Genomic DNA, 24219 nt, shown 5'->3' with positions numbered 1-24219 from the left:
CCTCCCAACAAAGGCAGAGACTTGCCACAGAGGATGTTTAACAATATACAAAAGGACGAGGAGAGACGATGGCAGATTTCAGAGGGTAATGAACAAGGTAGGTGGAAGCAAACTCTGCATCAGTGGATCTGCCACTCACGTTGCCAGGAGGAGCTAGCACTTATGAGTCCGAATTTCACAACGTTGGGATGCACCTTTCTGGCCCAGTTGAACCAGGAGCAGGCAACTCATTTCTAATTTTGTCAAAAGGCAGCCAAAAGGCCTTGAGGTACCTACGCAGCAGCTCAACTAAGGCACCCAAACGCTCCTTTCCTCTGCAAGGTTGCAGTTCTCTTCCCATTCTTGCAACTCCTCCTGCCTGGGTACCATCCCCCTGAACCACCTTGACGCTGGCACTATTCTGACATCATGGCCTATTCATCAACCATGGATGAGCCAATTCCTGTTACAGAGGTGCGCTCTGTGGGCTGAATAAACCCTACCAATGTGCTTTAGTACCAGGGAGGATGAAGACGGACACTCAGACCAGAGCCACTGTGTGGACAGCCAGTGGCACACACTGACGATAAGGGAGGCGAGAGAAGATGTTTTTTTAAACTTTTTTTTATTACACAGTAAAGAATACAACAATACCTGAATCATACTTTAAAGATTCACAGGTTGACAGACCATACATTACAGTCCAACTAAGGAAAAAAAAAGGATAAACAAGAAACCACAGTTCAGACATAGTAGACTTCAAAGCTCAAGAGTATGCTGACAAAAGCATGATGCCTAGACCCCGCCCCCCAGTGTTAGTCTACCATTAACTTGTGGTACATGTCTGAATTAAGTATTGCACAACAACTTTAATTTTTCACAATAATGTCGCAGAACCCAAAATAATATTAAAAAAAAATTACTTCAAATCTGCATTTCGACAGTCTCCAATTTTTTTTCTGTCCCTTGAGGAATTCGGACAACATGGAGTCGCTTTCTTTCCCTAAGTATTCCAGACGTAGGCATGCTTTGCATAAGAAAACCAGCCTTGAAATTTTTTTTAAATCCCCAAGACATGCACCTACACATTAAAAAAAAAAAAAAGTTAAGAAAAACAAAAAAAAAAAAAGACAGGTGGCCCTGTCACACAGTCTCATGACAGAGAAAAAAGAGAAAGAGAAAAGAGTCAGAGACAGAGATAAGAGATCGAGGACGCCCTATTCCTATCAGCGACCACCATTCATTTCTATCCAATGAAGATAACTTTTTTTTTTAAATGTGTTATACCTACAAATTATACTCTCACATAGCCTGTATATAAGTGACAAGCAAAAAAGGAAAGTAACAAAAGTTTTCTTTTCTTTCTCTTCTTTAGGTTTATGAGGTCTGCATTGTTACCAAGAAGTGATATGGTTTGCAGCTGTATGAGCTTAACTTTTGGTATCCTGGTTCTTTTGTGCCCATTTGGTTTGACTAGACCAGTTTTTGTTAGCTACTGGTGCAATATACATGCTGTCAGAGGTAGAGTGAAACTTTTTGCCACTGAGGAGAATGTAGCAAAACAGGAGGAGAGGAAGAGGAGGAGGAAGCGGGGAAGGAGGAAGAGGAATTCGAGATAGAGCTCAGAGTTAGGGATTTTTTTTGTATTTGTTTTCACTCAGGGTGCCCTGAATTAAAAGTAATGAGACGTACTGTACTAATCCTTATTTTACACACTAGTGTTAAGAATAACAGTGCTGTTTCACATACATCACAGCTTCTAGAAATAAAGACGTGTGGGTATGACATACCTCATTTTTGGGATTATTTAACCCTTCGTAGCCTAGAACATATAATAGCTCTGTAAGAAAGGACTGTCCAGTGTCATTAGCAGACTAGAAAGCAGAGTGAGGTCAAAGGATTCTGGGAGCACCATGATAAAATATAACCCATTCAGAGCCTGGTTATGTGCTTTCATGTCACTTTAAGCAGGTGTGCTGGCAGATGGACTTTCAACATGTGGATAGATGGATTCACTTGCTCATCAGAAGTTTCTAAACTAAAAAGCCAAAACAAAAAAAAAAAAACAAAACCACCACCTGAACAAAATTAAAGCCAACTTGTACATGAAAATACAGGGGGAAATGCAAATAATGTTAGGCTAAAGAGATTTAGGATTACCTCTATGCAGATATTTAAAAGCCATGTAAAACTGTATCCAAAGGCTTTATTTAAAAACAAAACCAAACCCAAGTTAACGGACCACTTTAGATTTTTAAATAAATGCCTGGTGTGTATATGTACATGGAGTAGTGTCTTCCCAGCCTTGAAAACTTTGGTTGTCTACACAGCCTGCAGCACTGCTGACTTTCCGTAAAGCACACAACCACATTCTGGGCTACCATTTTCAAAACTAACAAGTAGTTCTGGTCTGGACCCTGGACGACGAAGGGTTAATGGATTCACACTATACCTTGCTGAACATGTTTAACCTGCTGATCATTTTGGAAAGTAGTACTGGTGCTTTTCAAAATTCCAATTTTGGTCCATCAGATCAGTCTTTGGCTGACTTCCCTTTTTGTAAGAATACTGTGTAACCTGGCATTCAGCAGTGTTAAAGCTGTCAGTCTACACCTCAGCATTTGGAGCTCTAATGATTTATCTTTTTTTTTTTTTTTTTTTTTGTAAAATTAGAAATACTTAAACAACCTTACAGCGATACACATGCACTGTCTTTTTTTAAAAGTAGGATATCTTGTTATTTTTTTCAAAAGTCCCTAATAATGATTTTTCATCAAAAAAAAAAAGAAAAGAAAAAAAATCCACTACTACTCTATGCTACAGCTAAACTTGGTGGAATGGATCTAGCATATTTAAAAAGTTTGCTCAAAAAAAAAAAAAAAAGCATGCCTAGGGAGTCATTGTGACAGTGCAAAATACATTTATGTACATCCCTCTTACAAAAACACCAATATGTTAGCATTCCGTGAAGCATGCTGGTTTTCAGGGGAAAAAAAAATCCTATAAGAGAGTGAAATAGCAGCTCCGAAAGATAGCCTTTTTCTTTTCTTTTCTTGAGGACAACCAAAAAAGTCTTTTTTTTTCTTTTTTCTTTTTTTTTTAACTACTAGAGAAATACCACTAATACATACAGATATAAAAGCAGCATAGAAAGATACAGGTTTCTCACCAACTAGGAATAAAGAGACTAAATGTGGGCACGTGGTTAAACTACAACGCGTCTTCACAGTCGTCCAGCACGTTTACAAGAAAAACACCATTGGGAAACCTCACAGGACAGAAGTGTTTTAACACCAAGAGAACTACTAGTTTTTAATTAAAAATCCAAACAGGTTGGGGTTGAAAAAATTTAGAAAGGGGCTGGAGCTGGAGCCACCATTTTTTTAAAAATTATTTTTCAATATAAAATGAATGAGCTGGAATAGACCCAATGTCTTGCTCTGTGGAACCTTGCAAAAGTGAAGAAACGTTGAGGGTTGTTTAGAGCAGCTGGCTGGTGTCAGAGCTGCCAGGGTGCTAATAACTGCAGGCTGAGTCTCTTACTTCTGTGTGTGTGTGTATATATAATTTTATATATATATATATATATATAAAGGAGCCTTTTGTGTTATGGCATTTTTTTCTTGCTGTTGTGTTCACATATCCCACTGCAAAATCATCTTTCATTTTTCCTTCTGTTGACCTGGATATTATTATTTCTTTTCAGAAACAGGAAAAAAAAAACCCGAACATCTGTGTCTCCTTCCAATTTGCTACACATCTGCGCGTTATGTAGCGGGTCTTCAAAGTTCAGTTAGCAACCCACGGACGCCATTCATCTTCTCGTTAAAATGTCTACTGCTGTAGCCAATGCTCATGCCCTTGAGGGTTTTCCTCTTTTTTTTTTTTCCATTATTGGATATAAAGAACATTGTGACTTTTAATATTAGCATTTTTGCTTTCAACAGCAATTAGCAATCTCTTGGTTTGCTGTTTGGTAAAGCATCGGTTAATGAGGTCATCTAGTTTAAAATCCCAGCTACTGGAAAATAACAGGGAGGAGGTCAAATCTATCATTTCATGTTATATTCTCTGCTCTCTTTTCAGTTCTCTAAGGAAAAGAAATCTTTGTTATCCACAATAAGTCATTATGACCCGTTACTGGCCTTCTGTTTTACGATCGCCTCAAGATACAGTTAGGTTCTCTCTTGCTGAAAGTACTGAAACAGGATAGTTCGTCTATAAACAAACAAAACAAAACAAAACAAAAAAAGGAAAAAAAAAAAAAAAACAACTTTGAGCATCTGAGGATGAGGAATTGGTTTCGTGTTGGTTGTGTTGTCTTTCCTCCGACAGTTCTGAGTGCACGTCTAGCGAGGTGTCGTCTCTATGGTGGAAGGGGTCCCTGGGGTGGTCGACCTGGGGGTGGCCGCTGGTGGTGTGTCCATGGGGCTCCCGGCCCCGCTGTTGGGCGTGACGGAGGAGCTGACGGCAGGCGTGTCCCCCTGCTGCTGGGCCTGCAGGGTCTGTCCACAGATGTGGTGGTGCTTCTCCCAGTCTTTGTGCTGGCAAAAGGAGCCACAGTATCGGGCCGTGTTACAGCCGCTGCAGGTCTCGCTGGCTTTACGGCCGCAGTTCCAGCAACTCTACGGGAGGAGGCAGAAGAGGGTGACATCTCCAATTAGTACTTGGACCAGGCCAAACTCTGAGAAAGAAACTAGGCAGCACTGCCCCCACCCCTTACTTTTAAGAATGGTGAGAATGGAAAATCCACGTGTGTATTTGTACACACTGAACACAATGGAGATGTAGGCTTTGGTGTGGTGACTGCCCAGACTTCAAGAACTCTTAAGACATCTACACAAACTGGTTGAAACTCTTTCCATTTTCACTGTAACATTCCTTCTTTTTAGGTTTAGTATCTTCACATCTAAATTTTCTGTTCACCCATACTAACAATTACTACAAATGAATTTTTTCCTCTCCTAATGAGAATACCATCATGGAAAGATACAGACACCAGTCCCGGAAGAAGCTTCTTCTTTCTAGACACTAACAGGAACCACAAAGGAACTATGAGAATGCTCTGGGGACGACAGAAGATGAGATGGTTGGATGGCATCACCAACTCGATGGACATGAGTTTGAGCAAGCTCTGGGAGTTGGTGATGGACAGGGAGGTCTGGCGTGCTGCAGTCCATGGGGTCGCAAAGAGTCAGACACGACTGAACAACTGAACTGAACTGAACTATTCGATTCAAAGGAATATAATGGACTAGACAGAGGATTCTATTCCCTGCTCCAGCACAGACCAGAAAGAGTGGGGCATGCATTCAGTTCTCCCACTGCAATTAGTTATTCACTGTACCTGAAAACCAAGTGGTAGGAAAGTCTCAAAACAATCCCCTTTAACTTCAGCTCCCTCAAGACTGGATCCTTGGTTTGTTTTTGCTCTAATATATTCTAAGCACCCAGTACCTGATATATATATACATATATATATATATATATATATATATAGTAGGTGCTCAATAAGTATTTGTGAAATCAATGAATCAGATCACCTAATTTGGCTTTGAAAAACCAGAAATACTAAAACTGGGTAAACAACAATTCAATTTTCATATACTGCTTTCCAGCTGATGGAGTTCTTTTGACGCTCATTTGTACCTCAGCAGCTCTGAGCAGTCAGAAAAGCAGAGGAAATTAAAAACTCTAGTGAGTTCTAGCACCCTAGCAAGCCTACTGCCCGTCTCCATGGGTGCTTTCCAAGAAGTGAGAAAAGCAGAAATGAGGCTGCCTCTGAGATACACACACCATGAAGCTGGGCACAGGTGCACTAGAGACGGAAAAGCCCCTGCCTGGGAAGACCCTGGGAAATGAGGGAGCTTCGGGGAGCACACTGACGATGACAGCACCCTAAGGGCCCTTCTAGGAGGAGGGGGAAACTCAGGAAGCCTCCTTGAAATGTTTGTGCCTCCTTTGGCAAGACCATCCATTGTGCAATGTTGTATCAAGCGATCTTAGCTCTGTACCATTCATTGTTTTATTCTTTATCTTCCTTGGTTTTATTTTCTTGCCAAACAAACCTCTGACTATAATCTGGTAACCCCAACCAGCTGAAAGTATGTGGCTGTTATCACAATTAAAATATAGTTTTTTAAAGCCCTGACCTATGTGGATATGGAAAAAATCTCCCCACTGTGTTTCCTGCGATTATTTTTGCTTTCAGCATGCTGGTGGTTTGGGCCAAGGTGGGCTCATAAGCCTATTAAAATTGCCCCAGTAGAATGTCAGCTCATCACCCTGGACTGTGTGCTTTTACCACTGTGCAAAATATGCTAAGGAAATTTTAGCATTCATCCTAATTTGGCTAACAAATAAAGGGCTCTTAGAGTCTTTCGAGTCCTTGAAGCCTATAAACTCAAGAACGATAGCATAAAACTTTTAGAAAGAGCTCAGTCCTGTGTTCATATTTCTTTACCACTCAGAAATGACAGCCCAAAGAAGAGGAAAAAATAAAAACTTTAAGATCTCAAAGTCGGGCCAGTAGCAGGTGTTTCAAGTGAACATAGCTAAGGAAATCTAGAAGTTTGATTTCTATGCTAATGTTATAAATAAAAATGGAATTACAATTAATAGTCAGTACCAGAACAAAGTAATTGTTTTCTACTGCAGTTTAATTTTCCCGGGAAAATATCTCAAAAAATATGTACCTCTGATCAGAGGCTTCATGACCATAACCAGAAGCCCTTCTTTCTCAAAATTAACTCAATCTTATTGCATGGACAATGGTGCCACAAAGACCTGAACAAACATGGGCCTGTCCATCCTCCAGAGCAGCGAGGTATGACACTCAGCACTCAGGGTGGTTTACTTCCTTGAGCTGTAGGCATTTCGAATAATGCCAGCTGGATCCTGGAACAAACTCAGAAATAAGTGAAATTCCTAAAGTACATCAGAAAATCCCAACTAGAGAACACAGACTTAGATCCAAAACAATATTTTAAGGAAATTAAACATCTAATCTGAGTCAAGTGGCTTCTTTAGGAAATACCCTGGTGTAAGTCCTATCCGTTTCCTGGCAGAGTCACATCTTGGCAGACACAAAGCAGTAACTGCCCAGTTCTCAATGGCTCCTTCAGATTGAAATCAGATGTAGGTAACTGTCTCAATTTAAGTTGATTGAACACACAGACTAAACCAGGTAATTACAAATGCATGTGTGGGGGAATGGAAAAAGGAGACAGAATGGGGACTTCTTTATTTTTTAAAGTGTTTTGAAAGATGGGAACAATTTTAAGAATAAAAAAGTGGAATAATGCCAAATATGGAAACAGATGTTTCGGATTATAAAGCTGCTGGGAAACGAGACTTTTTTGCTGAGCATCTCTGGATTCTAATCCAGGATTCAAGGGCTTTAGTTTTACCTCCAGTCCCATTCTGAAGTTGTTCAGTCCCATTCATTTAGCACCCACTACTGAGACAAAAACAACCTACGATGTTAGAAAGGTGCAACACAGAGTAATTCAAATAAGCTGGTGGGAAAAAAAACACCTGCCTATTTTTTATTGCTCTTGACAATGCGTTGCAATGAAGGTGTGGGAAACTTTATCTCAAGTGTTCAACAAATGGGAAACTCCAAAGTGCAGATTCCTTTTTAAAAGTTCATTAGAGGGACAGGGACTTCCCTGGCGGTCCACTGGCTAAGACTATGTGCTCCCAATGCAGGGGGCCAGGTTCAATCCCTGGTCAGGGAACTGGATCCCACATGAAATAGAGTTCCCTGCCGCCTGCTGAGAACAAAGAGTTTTTGCATGCCACAGTGAAAACTGAAAATCCGTGTGCTGCAACTAAGACTCAGCACAGTCAAATAAATAAAAAATATTTTTTAAAAAAGTTATTAGAAAACAGGCAAAGCAATTTCCACTAATTCCTTCTGGGTGGCTCTACCAAATTCCCTGTTAGCTAATCCATACCTGTCGGAGAAGGCAATGGCACCCCACTCCAGTACTCTTGCCTGGAAAATCCCATGGGCGGAGGAGCCTGGTAGGCTGCAGTCCATGGGGTCGCAAAGAGTCGGACACGACTGAGCGACTTCACTTTCACTTTTCACTTTCATGCATTGGAGAAGGAAATGGCAACCCACTCCAGTGTTGTTGCCTGGAAAATCCCATGGACGGAGGAGCCTGGTAGGCTGCAGTCCATGGGGTCGCAAAGAGTCGGACACGACTGATCGACTTAGCAGCAGCAGCAGCAACAACAGCAGCAATCCATACCTCTAAGATCGATGCCTGACCAGGGGCACTTGGTCTCTCAACCATCACTTCTGGGAACCATGGATCTTATCAGTACTTGTGAGTGCAGAATCTTATGAGTACGGTAATTTGAATCATTTTTAGTTTCTAAGCTTTCTGTCATTCACAAAGGTGGAAAACTGCAAATTACGTATGATAGCCAGGGGTATATCCATAAAGGCAGGGTGTTAAGGTGGTCAATGGCTTCATCTAACTTTACGTTTTTCAATTTGTGCTTTTCATATTCAAGCTAGTACTTCCTAATAGTTGCTTATTTTCTTCATTGATTTTTCAGATAAATGAGCTTTGCTTTCAGTCTTTTAAGCAATGATTCTGGTGACAATTACCACAATAGTATTGATGTCTCAAGAATACCATTTCATAGCAAATTTTGTTCCCAAAGTCCATGGCACTTTATAGTCTTCCTTTATTTGTGATAATATTATTCTTTTTTCAGCATAAGGAATATTTTTCCTCCCTATCATGAGAATCAGCCGCTTTCCAAAGCTAGGCTAGGACTCAGATGAAGAATAGGAGGCAGAACACAGCCCTCCCTTTATAAACATCCCGACACTACATACGGACGTGGAAATGACGAACTGAAGCTTTTGGTGCCAGAGCTGCATGTCAAAGACGACTGACACTCGTCTCATATCAACAATTCTTTTTGTCCCTATGAACAAAATTATTTCCTTCATCTGGTTGTTTTAGATACAGAGAGAATGGTCTTTCTGTCGTACTAGCAATAGCTTTTGGTTCTTACCATTGGAAATTCCTTTTACAAGAAACAAAACATTTTCTCCTAAGAAGTTTCTGCAGCTCTTATCCATCTATAATTCTCAAAACAAAACAAAACAAAACAAAACCCCCCCCCAAAAAACCTTGCACACAAGTGATGCCCAAAGAATAAAGCAGAATGATTATAACTGAAATTCCCAAAATCTAAGTAACTTTTTACAGCAAATAACTTCCGTATCTCTGAAATTGCACAGGCAAGGTTTGATTCATCATGCCTTTGGACTGCAAACCACTCTTTCTAAAATGACACACTTTGTCCACTGCAGATCTTTCTCATAACCTGTTTTGGCAGGAATAATGTTAGAAGGACACTGCAACCGTAAACGTTGACAGACATTGGACAAGGAAGTTGCAACCAAAGAAAAAGTATTATCACGGTATGTAATGGAAATGGCTTCCAATTTTGAGTGGCTTCAGAGTAGCTCCTTCTTGGTTTTTCACTTCCAGCTATGTCACTTAGTGGCTTTAGAACCACAGGCAAAGTACTTAACCTCCTAGAGTAGCAGTACCTATAAAGTAGGAAGGATAACTATAGGATTATTCAGGACTATATCAGTGCTAACTAAGGGGTCCAGATGCTCAGTGGATCCTGAATAAATGGCAGGAACTGATACCACCTCCTCCTTTTAGCACTACATACATCTTTGCACGGCACAACCTTTACAGTCAGAAAGCTCATGGTCCTGTGCCTCCCCTTGAGGGACACTGACAGCTACAGAGACAGAACATGTCCCCACTTCCACTAAAATGCCATTAGTGGCCACTTACTTTTTCTCCTTCCTCACTTCCCTCAGATCTTCTTTAGATTTACTACTGACCATTTTCCCATTCCTCCTTTTTAAAGATAATATCCATCACTGGGACTTTCTTGCAGTCCAGTGACTAAGCCTCCATGCTCCCAAAGCAAGAAGCCTGGGTTCCATCCTTGGTTGGGGAACCAAGATTCCACACGCCACGTGGCACAGACAAAAAAAAATTTTTTTTAATTAAAAAACAATTTTCCTTGTGGCACGTCTCTCTAACTTTGGCTTTGAGATAACAAAAATTCTGTTTCTTACACTATAACCTCTCTGCCTTCTAATTTTTTATGTCCCCCTAAATATTTGGCAAGGAGGGAAGTCGGCATAAAGAAAAGAAATATACTTTCCTCCCTATGCGTTCCCTTTTAGTCATGGTTTTAACTATTAGCTGTAAGAAAATGACTCTTAAATCATCTTCCAGCCTTCATTTCCTTCGTGAGCTTCTCTTCCTATCACATGCCTGTTCTGTAGCACTACCAGGATGCTCCCCTGTTATCTGAGTCAGTAATCCCTAAACTCGACTCCCTGGCGTGGTCCTTTTCAGTCACTGGCAACAATCAGGCCCAAGACCTTGTCATCTCATTGGAAACTCCCCAACAACCTCTCAGAGCCAAACCCGACAGACCTTGCTTCTCCCCTGATCTCCCTTCCTTTCCAATCTCACAATTATTATTGAAATTCCTTCCCTGCCCTTCCTGTTACTGCTAAGTCGCTTCAGGCTTGTCCGACTCTGTGCGACCCCATAGACGGCAGCCCACCAGGCTCCACCGTCCCTGGGATTCTCCAGGCAAGAACTCTGGAGTGGGTTGCCATTTCCTTCTCCAATTCTTCCTATTCCTGTTACAATAGCTTCTTAATGGATTTTTTTGGTCTCCCTCTTATGTATTCACACTGCTCATTTGTAAGGTGAATTTTATAAAAAATATTTCTACTTATCTTACTTGTACCTCTTATCCACTTTCCTAGATAAGTCACAGAAACATTATCCCAGTTTTATAGATGAGAAAACCAAAGTTCCAAGAGATGAATCACTCCAGGTCATTCCGGGCCCAATGGACCAGCCATTACACCATGAACATCTATGGATTCAGATAGCCGGCCTTTTAGTAAATGAAACAGATAAGCAAAAATCTTGAGTTAACATAGAATCAGCTCCTACTATGAAAGCTCCAGATTCTTCTGGGGATCAACAAGGCTGATCAGAATGTGAGGGCTTTTCCAGGAGGCATGTTGGGAGACTCTGTGGTGGCTACATGCTACAGAGTCCACTGGGGCCATTCCCAGAGGCTGGGCCGCACTGCACAGGCTCCACTGGGGAGGGCTCCATGAATTCTAGAGGGGGTAATAAAGATGAACCTCTCAGATTGACCTGTTTACAATATTAGGGCTCAGAAAGTTCTGGAAACAGAGTCTGAAGGTTCAATCAGTGTTTCTACTTAAGTGCCTCAAAACCACCCAATATAAGCATGTGTATTTCTGCACCTACCTAGGAATATGAATAAAGACTGCTTCAGTCTGTGGTGAAATAACACTTTAATAGCTTCAACACAAAACTAACTATTGGAACAGCACAATTATTGACTCTCTCTTTGAGGCTCAATTCCAATCATGTCCTTTGAATCCCTGAATTAGAAAAAGTTATGGGTCTCAAAGAAAAGCTGCAGCATGTTCCTTTTGAAATAGTTCTAATCTAACAATATTCACTGGAAAAAAAAAGACTATATATGTTTACAGATAGGAACTAGAAGTGAATATAGAAAAAAATAAAACATTTGAAGATGGCCAGATTCAATGAATTTCCTTTCTTTTGATTTTATGCTAATTCTGGCTTTACATTCTTGATGAAACATGTAATACACTTAAAGAGATAAAGTGCAGAAAACGTCATTTGTTTGTGTCTGCTTAAGCAGTCCAGTAACTTTCCTATGGTTGGTGATAACTATTACTAGTCTATAAACCAAAGTGAAATTAGAGAACGGATGAGGCAGTATGGGGGTGGCGTGGACAGTGTGTGGAGGGTAGCTACAGAATAGCTGCTGACTTATCCTTAAGTATCAGATGAAACGAAACTTCTTTCCAGAAGCCTTTGCACTAAAGTCCATGAAGACTCATAATTTAGTGATCTGACTCTTCTAATGAATTATAGTGAACACAAAGGTAGGGACCTGTGTACCTTCAGTGCCTGGTGCTATCCCTGTCATATAATAAAAGCTCAATGATTTGTTACTGAAAGAATAAACACATAAATGAATATAATTTAGAGCAATATGTATCAAATAACAAGTCACAAACACGAGTTTTTAAACAAGTATCAATTCATTTCTGGGTACAGATTGAAAAATCAATGGATCCTACATTTAATGGGAATATATACAAATTTCAAACAATTGCTATGATGGCTAGACCAATTATTAATTTCAACAAATAAAGAACAATCCAGAAAGTTTCTGGAGCACTGTGCTATATGGATCTTTGTTGCTGTTGTTCAGTCTCTAAGTTGTGTCCAATTCTTTGTGACACCATGGACTGTGGGACACCAAGTTCCTCTGTCCTCCACCATCTCACAGGGCTTGCTCAAATTCATATCCATCGAGTCCGTGATACTATCCAACCATCTCATTGTCTGCTGTCATCCTCTGCTTTTGACTTCAATCTCTCCCAGCATCAGGGTATTTTCCAATGAGTCGACTCCTCACATCAGGTGGCCAAAGTACTGTAGTTAAGCTTCAGGAATAGTCTTTCTAATAAATATTTAGGGTTGATTTCCTATAAGATTGACTGCTTTGATCTCCCTGCAGTCCAAGGAACTTTCAAGAGTTTTTCCCAGCACTACAATTCAAAAGCATCAATTTTTTGGTGCTCGATTCTTTATGCTCCAACTCTCACATCTGTACATGACTACTGGAAAAACTCTGTCTTTGACTACATGAACCTGCTTTTTAATATGCTACCTAGGTTGGTAATAGCTTTCCAAGCAGCAAGTGTCTTAATTTCATGGATGCAGTCGCCATCTGAAGTGATTTTGGAGCCCATGAAAATAAAATCTGTTACTGCTTCCACTTTCCCCGCTTCTATTTGCCAAGAAGTGGTGGGACTACATGCCATGACCTTCATTTTTTAAATCGCGAGTTTCAAACCAGCTTTTTCACTCTCTCACCTTCATCAAGAGGCTCTTTAGTTCCTCTTCACTTTCTGTCATTACAGTTGTATCATCTGCATATCTGAGGTTGTTGATATTTCTCCTGGCCATCTTGATTCCAGTTTGTGCTTCATCCAGCCAAGCATTTCGCATGATGTACTCTGCATATAAGTTAAATGAGTAGAGTGACAATGTACAGCCTTGACGTACTCCTTTCCCAACTCTGAACCAGTCAGTTGTTCTATGTAAGGTTCTAACTGTTGCTTCTTCACCCGCATACAGGTTTCTCAGAAGACAGGTAAAGTGGTCTGGTATTCCCATCTCTTTAAGAGTTTTCCACAAGTTGTTGTGATCCACACGTTAAAGGCTTTCACACAGTCAATGAAGCAGAAGTAGATGTTTCTCTGGAACTCACTTGCTTTCTCCATGATCCAGCCAAGGTTGGCAATTTGATTCCCAGTTCCTTTGCCTCTTTGAAACCCAGCCTGTACATCTGGAAATTCTCAGTTGACATTCTGCTAAAGCCTGGCTTAGAGGATTTTGAGCATGACACTGGTAGCATGTGAAATGAGCATAACTGTACAGCAGGTTGAACATTCTTTGGCATTGCCCTTCTTTGGGACTGGAATGAAAACTGACCTTTTCCAGTCTTGTGGCCACTGCTGAGTTTTCCACATTTGCTGACATACTGAGTGCAGCACTTTAACAGTATCATCTTTTAGGATTTGAAATACCTCAGCTGGAATTTCATCACCTCCACTAGCTTTGTTTGTAGCAATGCTTTCTAAGGCCCACTTGACTTCACACTCCAGGATGTCTGGCTCTTGGTGAGTGATCACACCATCATGATTATCTGGATTATTAAGATCTTCCTTGTATAGTTCCAGTATGTATTCTTGCCACCTCTTCTTAATCTCTTCTGCTTCTGTTAGGTCCTTATGGTTTCTGTCTTTTGTCATGTCCATCCTTGCATGAAATGTTCCCTTGATATCTCCAATTTTCTTGAAGACCTCTCTAGTCTTGCCCAGTGTATTGCTTTCCTCTATTTCTTTGCATTGTTCATTTTTAAAAGGCCTTCTTATCTCTCCTTGCTATTCTCTGGAACTCTGTGTTCAGTTGGGTATATCTTTCCCTTTCTCCTGTGCCTTTTGCTTCTCTTCTTTCCTTAGTTATCATTAAGCCTCCTCAGACAACCACTTTGCCTTCTTGCATTTCTTTTTCTTTGGGATAATTTTGGTCACTGCCTCCTGAACAGTCTTATGAACCTCTGTCCACAATTCTTCAGACATTCTGTCTACCAGATCTAATCCCCTGAATTATTCATCACCTACACTGTATAATCAAAAAGGATTTGATTTAGGTCATATCTGAATGACCTGATGGTTTTTCCTTACTTCAATTTAAGCCTGAATTTTGTAGTAAGGAGCTCATGATCTGAGCCACAGTCAGCTCCAGGTCTTAATTTTGCTAACTCTATAGAGCTTCTCCATCTTTGGCTGCAAAGAACATAATCAATCTCATTTTGGTATTGACCATCTGGTGAGGTCCATGTGTAGCGTCAAATTGTGCTGTTGGAAAAGGGTGTTTGCTATGACTAGCATGTTCTCTTGACAAAACTCTGTTAGCCTTTGCCCTGTTTCACTTTGCACTCCAAGGCCAAGTTCAGTTCAGTTCAGTCGCTCAGTCCTGTCCGACTCTTTGTGACCCCATGAACTGCAACATGCCAGGCCTCCCTGTCCATCACCAACTCCCGGAGTTCACTCAGACTCACATCCATCAAGTCGGTGATGCCATCCAGCCATTTCATCCTCTGTCGTCTCCTTCTCCTCCTGCCTCCCATCCCTCCCTGCATCAGTCTTTTCCAATGAGTCAACTCTTCGTATCAGGTGGACAAAGTACTGGAGTTTCAGCTTTAGCATCATTCCTTTCAAAGAAATCCCAGGGCTGATCTCCTTCAGAATGGACTGCTTGGATCTCCTTGCAGTCCAAGGGACTCTCAAGAGTCTTCTCCAACACCACAGTTCAAAAGCATCAATTCTTCGGTGCTCAGCTTTCTTCACAGTCCAACTCTCACATCCATACATGACCACTGGAAAAACCATAGCCTTGCCTAGACAGAACTTTGTTGGCAAAGTAATGCCACACTTGCCTATTAAGGCTACCTCTTGACTTCTGACTTTTGCATGTCAATCCCCTATGACAAAAAGGACATCATTTTTTGCTGTGTTGTAGGTCTTCACAGAATCAGTCAACTTTAGTTTCTTTGGCATCAGTGGTTGGGGCACAGGCATGGATTACTGTGATGTTGAATGGTTTGCCTTGGAAAGCAACCAAGATCATTCTGTCCTTTTTGGGACTGTGCCCAAGTATTGCATTTTGGACTCTTTCATTGACTATGAGGGCTACTCCATTTCTTTTAAGGTGTTCTTGCTCACAGTAGTAGATATAATTGTCATCAGAATTAAATTTGCCCTTTTCTGTCCATTTTAGTTCATCTATTCCTAAGATTTGAGGTTCAGTCTTGCCATCTCCTGCTTAGCCACATCCAATTTACCTTGACTCATGGACAAAACATTCCAGGTTCCTATGCAATATTGTTCTTTACAGCATCAGACTTTACTTTCCCCACCAGACACATCCACAGCTGAGGGTCATTTCCACCCTGGCCCAGCTGTGTCACTCTTACTGGAGCTATTAGTAATTGCTCTCTGCTCTTCCCCAGTAGCATATTGGACACCTTATGATCTGGGAGGCTCATCTTCCAGTACTATATCTTTTTGCCTTTTCACATATTCCATGGGGTTTTCTAGGCAAGAATACTGGAGTGGGTTGCTGTTTCTTTCTCCAGTGGACCACGTCAGAACTCTTCATTAGGACCCGTCCATCTTGGGGGGCCCTTCACAGCATGGTTCTTAGCTTCATTGAGTGACACAAGCCCTTTCGCCATGTCAAGGCTCTGATCCATGAAGGGGATGTGGATCTTATTTGAGGCCAAATGGCTAAAACTCAAGAAATCTCTCTGAATATAAAAATATAGATAAGATTTCTGAGTAGATTTACACTGCCTTCTCTGCAGATCAGCTGGGCCATGAAGTCCTAACCTAACACAGTCCCCTATCCTGGGGCCAACCGTGGTAAGGTTGGAGTAGGAAAGGGAACTCTATCCAAACCCAAGGAAACCAGATCTGTTCTGGCTCTGTTCCAAAAGGGCCTACAATTTTCTAGACTTGAGGTGACTTCTAAGCATCACTGCTGGGGCGACTTTTATCAGGTCATTTCTTCTAAAAGGTGTACATTCTTTAATGTGAGGAAAGAATAGGGTGCAGGAAAATAATTGCTGGATTCCAAATTGTGTACTCAGTCTTAAATGAAAAATAAACAGTTCCTGAGAGGGAAGAAAAGTATTTACTTACAAATTCAAGCTAAGGTTGAGCAGAAGATACAACTTTGATTGTTCTCAGACACCATTATTCCTCAGGGGAATTAACAGCATTAATTTATGACTAATAGATTAACTCCCCCCCTTTTATTGTCAAGTCCTTGATTAAACCCTTTGTGTGTGTGTTTGGGGTGTGTGTGTGTGTGTGTGTGTGTGTGTGTGTAGACTCATGGGCAAGTCTGAAGGAGTCTGGGCTTCATTCAAATAAAATCTCTCTTCCATCTTGGAAAACGTCTATATTACTTTTGCTGAGAAGAGGCTTGATGCCTCAAGAGGTCAATCACCCACAAGTCTTGAAAGTGATCTTGAGGTTTAAGAATAAAAGTAGGAAACCAGATTAAAATTGCCTGTCTTTATCTGTATCCCAAAATACCTTCACGATCCTTATTTCATTGTTCTGAAACAAAGTAAGGAGGGTGGTCTGCTGAGAGCCCCAGTGGAGATCCTGCCAACCCCCAGCTGTGTGACTAGCCAAGTGAGCCTCTTCACCTGCAATGTGATTAAAAATGATTATGCCTCAGAGTTGTAGCCACCACATGAGATGAGAAAGCCAAAGCTTTTAGAGGTTTAGTGTTGTTTTTTTTTCAAAATCACAGAATTATGAAGCCAGAAATTAAATGTGGCCCTCTGACTTCCAAGCCTTTTCTACTAGCATAGTCTACTTTAAAATCCTTGAGAAATGTCACTGAAGACTAGGGTAGTACTATATTAAAAATCAGTTTCTCAAGACATCCAAAAAGAAAGAAAACAGTTACTTGTGAAGATCACTCATATCTAGGTTATTTCATCCTATCTACTATTTATAGCTACTGCTTGATACACCAGATTTTTATAATGCTAAATACCAGTGTCAAGTTCATATATTCTTCTGGATATTAGATATAAAGGTACAAAGATTATAGATACTAAAGAGATATAGCACTATTAGCCAAATATAAAGATTTAATTCTCAATTTCTCTAAGATATTTATCTTCAGAATTTAGTGACCTATAAAATATTCTTATAATGCATAACAGCTCTAAAATGTTTATATGAAAGTGATAATGTTTTAATGATGGTAACAACTGTGCCTCACAGTATCACTAACTTGAATAGAGCAGGACAAATTCTGTCCAAAAGATGGTAATAAAATGTTCTTTTAAAAACCACGAAACAAAGCCCTTAAATATCTTAGCCATAAGATGCTGATAAAATTGAATTCATATCTAGTTTAATTAAACAATGGAAGTCAGGAGGTAAAGGGTAGAAAACTTCCCTTTGTCCCTCTTTTCCTGAAAAACTTTCAAAGGTTGAAAATCAATTCCTTTTGTCCCCTTGTTATTCATCTGCTACACATTAAATAGAAACTCTGGGTATCGAGTAATTCCCATAGGGTCTTTCATCTATGGAGAAGCCTGGTACAAATTAAATTCTTACTCTCCTTCATGAATTATAGATATGTGTTGTAGTGGACCGTTGACTTATCAGCATATGCTTTTGCTAGTTCAGCGTGGTGTGACAAGCTAATGGCAGTCCTTCTCTAAGGTTACTTTGGGTTGGGGATTGGGGTGCTGTATTAATTAATATAGAGCATTATCATATTGCTCTGCCTTTACAGTCTCTGTTTAAAAGGCATCCTGTTAGACCCTGTTTAAGTTAGCTCCGCGATCTTTCAGCCATTTAGGTTACCTGTGTATGTGTGTTCTAATGCACTGTAATAACACTAAAACGTGTAACATCACATCTGCCAGTGATGTGATACTTATGAAATGACCATCTTAATGGTTATTACAAATAACGTGCAAGAACAGACCGTGCAGAAGATCTCTTAGGAATTCTTAATTGAGGCAAAAGTTGGTTTAGCATTGGACTTCAGAACCAATAGTTACGGAAATAACTTTGATCCCTGCCTGCAATATATCTTCAGGCGACACAGCTTAGACAGGGTCTCTGTCCTAAATCCTGGCTTTTGGAAGGAAACCACAGATATATACTAACCCACACACCAACACACATAGACACACAGAGCAGAGTTCTCAATCTCTAGTGCTAGGAAGTTCGAAGACTTTCACTTGAATCTGTTCCCCACCAAATATGCTAAAAACCTTTTTGCGGCAGGTGTTCTTTTAGGTCTTTAACAAAGACAAAAGTTGGTCGGCTCTCAGTCGATTTCTCAAGTGCCAGGCCTCCCTGAACCACTCGTTTCCCCCTCAGACACGAGTCAGTCTCTGGCCCAACATGCACCTCGGCTCGTCCCCTCCCGCCACGGCGAGACCCACCCTCGGAGCGGAAGCCTTTCCCTGAGCGGCACCCGGCGGGCCTCACCTCGCTGGAGTCCTCCTGCTGGTTGATCACGGCGAGCGCGTCTTCCGCCGCCTGCCGCTTGGCCTCGGCCACCGTGCGCTCCATCTTGGCGCGCTCCGACGTGATCATGTCGTGCGCCTTGCGCTCGGCCTCGGACACGGCCTTCTGCAGCTCGGTCATGGCCTGCCGCTTCACCTCATTGACCGCCTCCTCTGCGGGCCGGGCAGGGGGGACCGGACAAGAGAACAAGCTCTGTTAGCGTGCGGCCCGGGCTCCCGACCCGTCACCACACAACGCTAGACGACACGCGTGACCCCCGTCCCCGTACTGGGCAGGTCTTCTAGACGTCTAAAGACTCACGTTCTGGAAATTTAGCAAACGCAAAGGGTGAAGCCTTGTTCCTTTAATTTACGCTCCTGGGAATACCGTTTATATTTCTGTAGCCTCACAATAACTTGACTACCAAACCAGTGCTCCCGACAGGATCCTGAGATCAGACTAAGTAGTCAGAAGACAAAAATTACCACAAGAAATCTGTCTACATAACTGAGACCCACGAAGAAGGTGTTTTGCCACAATGAAATATGAACACAGGGAGTCCATGGGTAATGCTTTCAGGAAAAGAGAGGAAGGGAATAGATTTTACACAGACACATATATAAATGCAAACACTTGTTTTGCTGGTGAAAGATACAGTAATGAAAAGGTGTCTCATAACAATTAATGCAGACCTTTGAAAGAAAATCCAAGATGAAACATAATGGAAGATCCAGCTTTTCTTTTTCTTGTCATTTCCTGAGTGATGTGGATATATGATGTGGATATATAGGGATTAAAAAAATCATTTTCTCATTTCCAAATTTTTCGGTTGTAGTATCTACTGAATCAAATATAAGTAGTTTTGCATAACTAACTGTTGCACTAGACAAATATAATTGAATCATACTGCAGGCCAAAACAATCAGGCCTGACTACAAACCTGCAAGGTGTCAAATTAGCTCTTTATTTTTGGCTGTGGAAAGGGTGCAAAGATTAGACTAATGTACAACATAAGATTGACAACTAAAACAAGTAATTTCTATTTAAAAAAATTAACTGTTTTAATTAACAGGGAAAATATCCTCCCCCTGAATTAGTTTATCTAATTTTCATCTTTATTCAAAGCAAAATGACAATGATTAATTGAAAATTTAATAAGCAGTAATTATTAACTTGGCAAATCTCGTACCAATTAACACTGTATTAAAACTAATTATGACATGTTTCATTCAAGTGTTTGCACTTAATTGTTTCACTCACTTAAAAAGCACCTTAATTGAATGTTCTGTTTAATTAAAAACACAGTTTCCTAATAAAAATGTTATACTGCAGATTAAAAATGTTGAGATACAAATACTCCTATAGTTCTTTAAATTTCTGTGTTTTATTTCACACCTCCATAGTTGATGACTTGAGGATCAGGAGAAGCCCTCCACTATTAATTAGTAATCATGACTTTTGTAGCCTCCACCATTTTTTACAGCATCATTTCTGAAGCTCACTCATTTGTAATTACTGTCTTCTAGATTTTAGAAACTAAATTAAAAGGGAAAGATCCAGACAGAAAATATTAACTGAATTATGTTCAGCATTTTTTGGTTGCTTTAAGATATGTATTTAAAATCTGGATGGAAGCAGAGCACTGCACAGAGCTGAGCTGGCAGCACCTTCTTCACCAGAGGTGAAAAGATACCTTTATTATCCTATCATAAAGACTTGGGCACTAGGGAAGCACTGCCCTTCTAACTGTATAGTCAGGGTCTAATTTGGTTTGAATATTCAAGGTGAATTAAAATTCTATCTAAGTGGTAATACAGGACAATAATTTTTGCTTACGATCAAAGCTGTAGCTTGACTAATTGTATATGCAAATCAGGCAATTTATATTTAAATTATGCATTCCTATTCTAATCCCACAGGCATATACAGATCAGCAAAGAGAATTGGTAGGACATTTACAAGGTGCTTGAATATTTATTACCAACAGCAAACACTCATTGATTGTTTGAAAAATACACTGAAGAAAACAGTTGCAATTTAAAAACTATATTTATGGTGGCCTTTCTCCAATTTTATAAAGACCTTTTAAACTTCAGAGTGTATTTTGCTACCTTTGCTATTGCTTTTAAAAATACTACTTTTAGGGGAAAAGTGATATGGCCTTCAATATTTGTTAGGATTCCAAATATTTAATATGTATCTTGTTATTACATTGTATTATTAGGGTAACATGCAAACTTTGAATAAGGTCTATAGGTTAAATAATTATATTCTTTTAATGTTAATATCCTGATTGTGGTAACCATACTGTGGTTATATAAGAGAATGTCCTTGTTCTTATTAGGAAATACACACTAAAATGTTTATATCATGTCTGCAATTTACTCTGAAGTGGTTGGGGAAAATATATATAATGCATAAACAGAAAAACAGTGAAGGAAAGATGCAAACAAAGAGAAGACATCAAAGCAAATATGGGGAAATAGGGAAACTGGGAGAAAGGAATATGAGATTGTTTATACTATTTTCTGCAACTTCTTCTGCAAGTTTGAAATCATTTAAAAATAAAATGGTGCAAAATATTATATGGTATACTTTCATGCACAGGATATAATTTTGAAATTATAATTTTCTTTGAAAGACACATGGGTTACATTCCATTGAATTTTAGATATTTGCTATTAGCATTTGATATTGTTCAAATGCTTTAAACTTGATTTTATTTACCTATATTTGTCACAAAGGTAATGTATAATAGTTTCATTGCAAAGACATACTTTTGTCTAAAAAAAAAAAAATGCCATTAGTGAATTTTAGAATCTTGGGGAAAAAACTTTCAAATTTTAACAGGCTGAATGTAGATGTCACATTCTGCCTTTGGTGTTTTACTCATATTGGATACCTTGACACTTTGAACACTATAAATGCTTTTTAAGAAGCCTATAAAGATAAATATGATAAGCAGTTGCTTGAGACTTTCAGATGAAACTGTCATCTGTCCTTCAAAGATTCAATATACTCCTTAAAATTTAGCAGGTATCCATAGAAAACTGTTCCCAAACTGTTTTTATGCAGCAGATTAGGGATATCACTGTGATGAAAATACAAATTTAGTGAACATTACTTCCAGGTCAGGTTTTAGACTGAAGATCTAATATAGATGGATAGGCACATTTTATAAATATTCCAAACATTGGTTTGATAAGGTTAGGCCCTTCTTAGAAAATGCATGGACACTACATAAACATGTATTGCTCTTTCTCTTTTTTCAGAGTACCCAAAACGCAAAGTATACCTAGAACTGGTTTCAGAAATCCACAAAACAGACAGTGAAGAAAAATTAATAGCGGACTCAATAGATTACAATATGTCAAGTTAAAAAAAAATAACTGATTAAGCACAAAGTACATAGTGCTGTTTTGAATCTGCTTCCAATTGCTTACCACTTACGGTAGGATTTCCTTTGTGCATAGCTATTCAAGTTGACTTTCCAACAAAGGTAGTATATTCAGAAAAATCTGCTCTCACTTAATAGCAGTCAAACAAAGACTTGAGCAGATAATAGCACAGAAGGAATTTGGATTACACAAGACTTCACTGTCAATATTTCTTTATGAACTATCAAGATTTAACTCAAATACACATAAATAAGGGAAATACAGAGACTCTTTCCCTCAACACAAAAATCCATCCTTCTGCTATCCAAAATGGCAATTCTTTGTACCTCTTATTGGGATAAGTTGCACTGACAGCTCAAAATTGGAGAAGAAAAATGGTCAGAAGGAAGACATAGCAATTCTTTCTCCAGGTTATGTGGCACTCAGCACATTTTAACAGCCTAGGAGTATTCCAGAACTGTTATCCTGGTAGGAAATCTTCTTAGAGGTGATGTGGTAAATCTGGTAAGACTATACAGACCGGCTATAGATACACACACACACACACAACACAACACAAATAAACCTTAACCTTTAGGCTAAATGGGTCTATCTGATTTGTATACTAGATATGTTAGAGATCTTTCTCTCTGGTTCTTAATCTAAGCGGCTAAGCCTAGAATACTATCAGATTTTGAAACACCTTATCACTCTTACAAAAGAGTTATTAGAAAATTAAAAAAAAAAAAAAAACCCGCAAAACTCAAATAAGAGTCAAGGGACCAGAGTCATCAAGCTGCACAGAACTACAGACAGAACTGGGTCAAATCAAAACCCAAACTGAAATCTTCTATAGGAAAACATCCTTTTCTCCTTGATGGGGGTTCACTGCCCCACACCTGTCTGATGGCTTGCAGAAATAGCACTTTCCAGTTTCTCAGCTCAGACAAATCATTTTAACAGTTGGAGTTGTTGTTTAATCACTAAGTCATGTTCGACTCCTTTGCAACCCATGGACTATATAGCCCGCCAGGTTCCTCTGTCCATGGGATTTCCCAGGCAAGAATACTGGAGTCAGTTGCTATTTCATGCTCCAGGACATCTTCCCAACCCACGGATCGAACCCGCATCTCCTGTATTAGAAGGTGGATTCTTGACCACTGAGCCATCAGAGAAACACTAACAGTTGGAGTTACAGAAACTCAAAGCCACATTATGTGTTTGCAATGTCATTTTTAAGTTATGAAATAGGTGTATAATTTATCTCTTTTAGTTTTTTTTTAATAAGGTTTTGGCTCAACTTACTGGTATTCCACCAAGATTCTGCCAAATTTGATTTCTTTAAGCCCAGTAAGTCAATGAGTCATCAGAAACTTAAGCTACTTTAAAATGTAGAACAATCTCTCTTAATGAAAATTAGATAGTATACATGAAAAGGAAAACAGAAATTTAGCAACTTTATCATTTAACTTATTTTAGCTTTGGTCATTGAATATTAATTAGCACAAAAGATCAATTTTAAAAAATGTTGGTAACCATAAAATTTCTGAGTGCCTCAACCAGTGAACTTGTTGCTGTGATATATTTTAAAAGAATTCAAAAGGTAGATGTCAATTATAGCTAGCTCAATTAAAAAAAAATTAGAAGATAAAGCTAAAGTAAAATACCAGACTTTATTTTCAGGAAGGAAAAAGTGCATTCAAGCTGAAACCTCAGCCTTCCAGCCTAAAATCATTACAGCCCCTGAAAAATGAGACTTATAACAGAAGTATCACCAGACCCTCATTACAGTAGCACTAGCAGATGCTATAAAATAAAAATTATTCTGTGCTCTAATCAGGCCTGGTTTAAGAATATTCATCAGGATTTTTAATTTTGTGTGTGGGGGGGTTTATTCTGTTGTTGCTGTTGTTGTTAGCGGTAAAGTCCTTTCTTGTCATTCTTCACATCACTGCTTTAACAACTGCACACAGCTGCCAGAACACTAAACTCATGTTTTTAAACAATTCTTACCAGCTTTCTTCCAGATCTCCTCTGGCACATATCCAGAAGCAGGCCTGTGAAGGAACTCCCGATGTGCATCTATGA

General features: G+C 39.6%; 1 protein-coding gene across 8 annotated transcripts in view; it reads right to left on the bottom strand.

Moving 5' to 3' along the window:
- Positions 1-585: 585 nt before the first annotated feature.
- Positions 586-24219, bottom strand: part of RUNX1T1 (RUNX1 partner transcriptional co-repressor 1) — a 155606-nt gene continuing 131972 nt past the window's right edge. For all 8 annotated transcript variants that reach the window (XM_070802925.1, XM_070802924.1, XM_070802923.1 and 5 more), the window contains 3 exons: positions 24145-24213; positions 18737-18927; positions 586-4604 (listed from right to left, as the gene is read on the bottom strand). In XM_070802925.1, coding sequence (XP_070659026.1) covers positions 4329-4604; positions 18737-18927; positions 24145-24213 — 536 coding nt within the window. In that variant the 3' untranslated portion in view covers positions 586-4328. The remainder of the gene's footprint in view (positions 4605-18736; positions 18928-24144; positions 24214-24219) is intronic.

The sequence above is a fragment of the Bos indicus genome, chromosome 14, assembly GCF_029378745.1.
Source record: "Bos indicus isolate NIAB-ARS_2022 breed Sahiwal x Tharparkar chromosome 14, NIAB-ARS_B.indTharparkar_mat_pri_1.0, whole genome shotgun sequence".
Taxonomy (NCBI): domain Eukaryota; kingdom Metazoa; phylum Chordata; class Mammalia; order Artiodactyla; family Bovidae; genus Bos; species Bos indicus.
The sequence above is the reverse complement of the archived record's forward strand: the minus strand, read 5'-3'. Positions and strand labels throughout refer to the sequence as shown.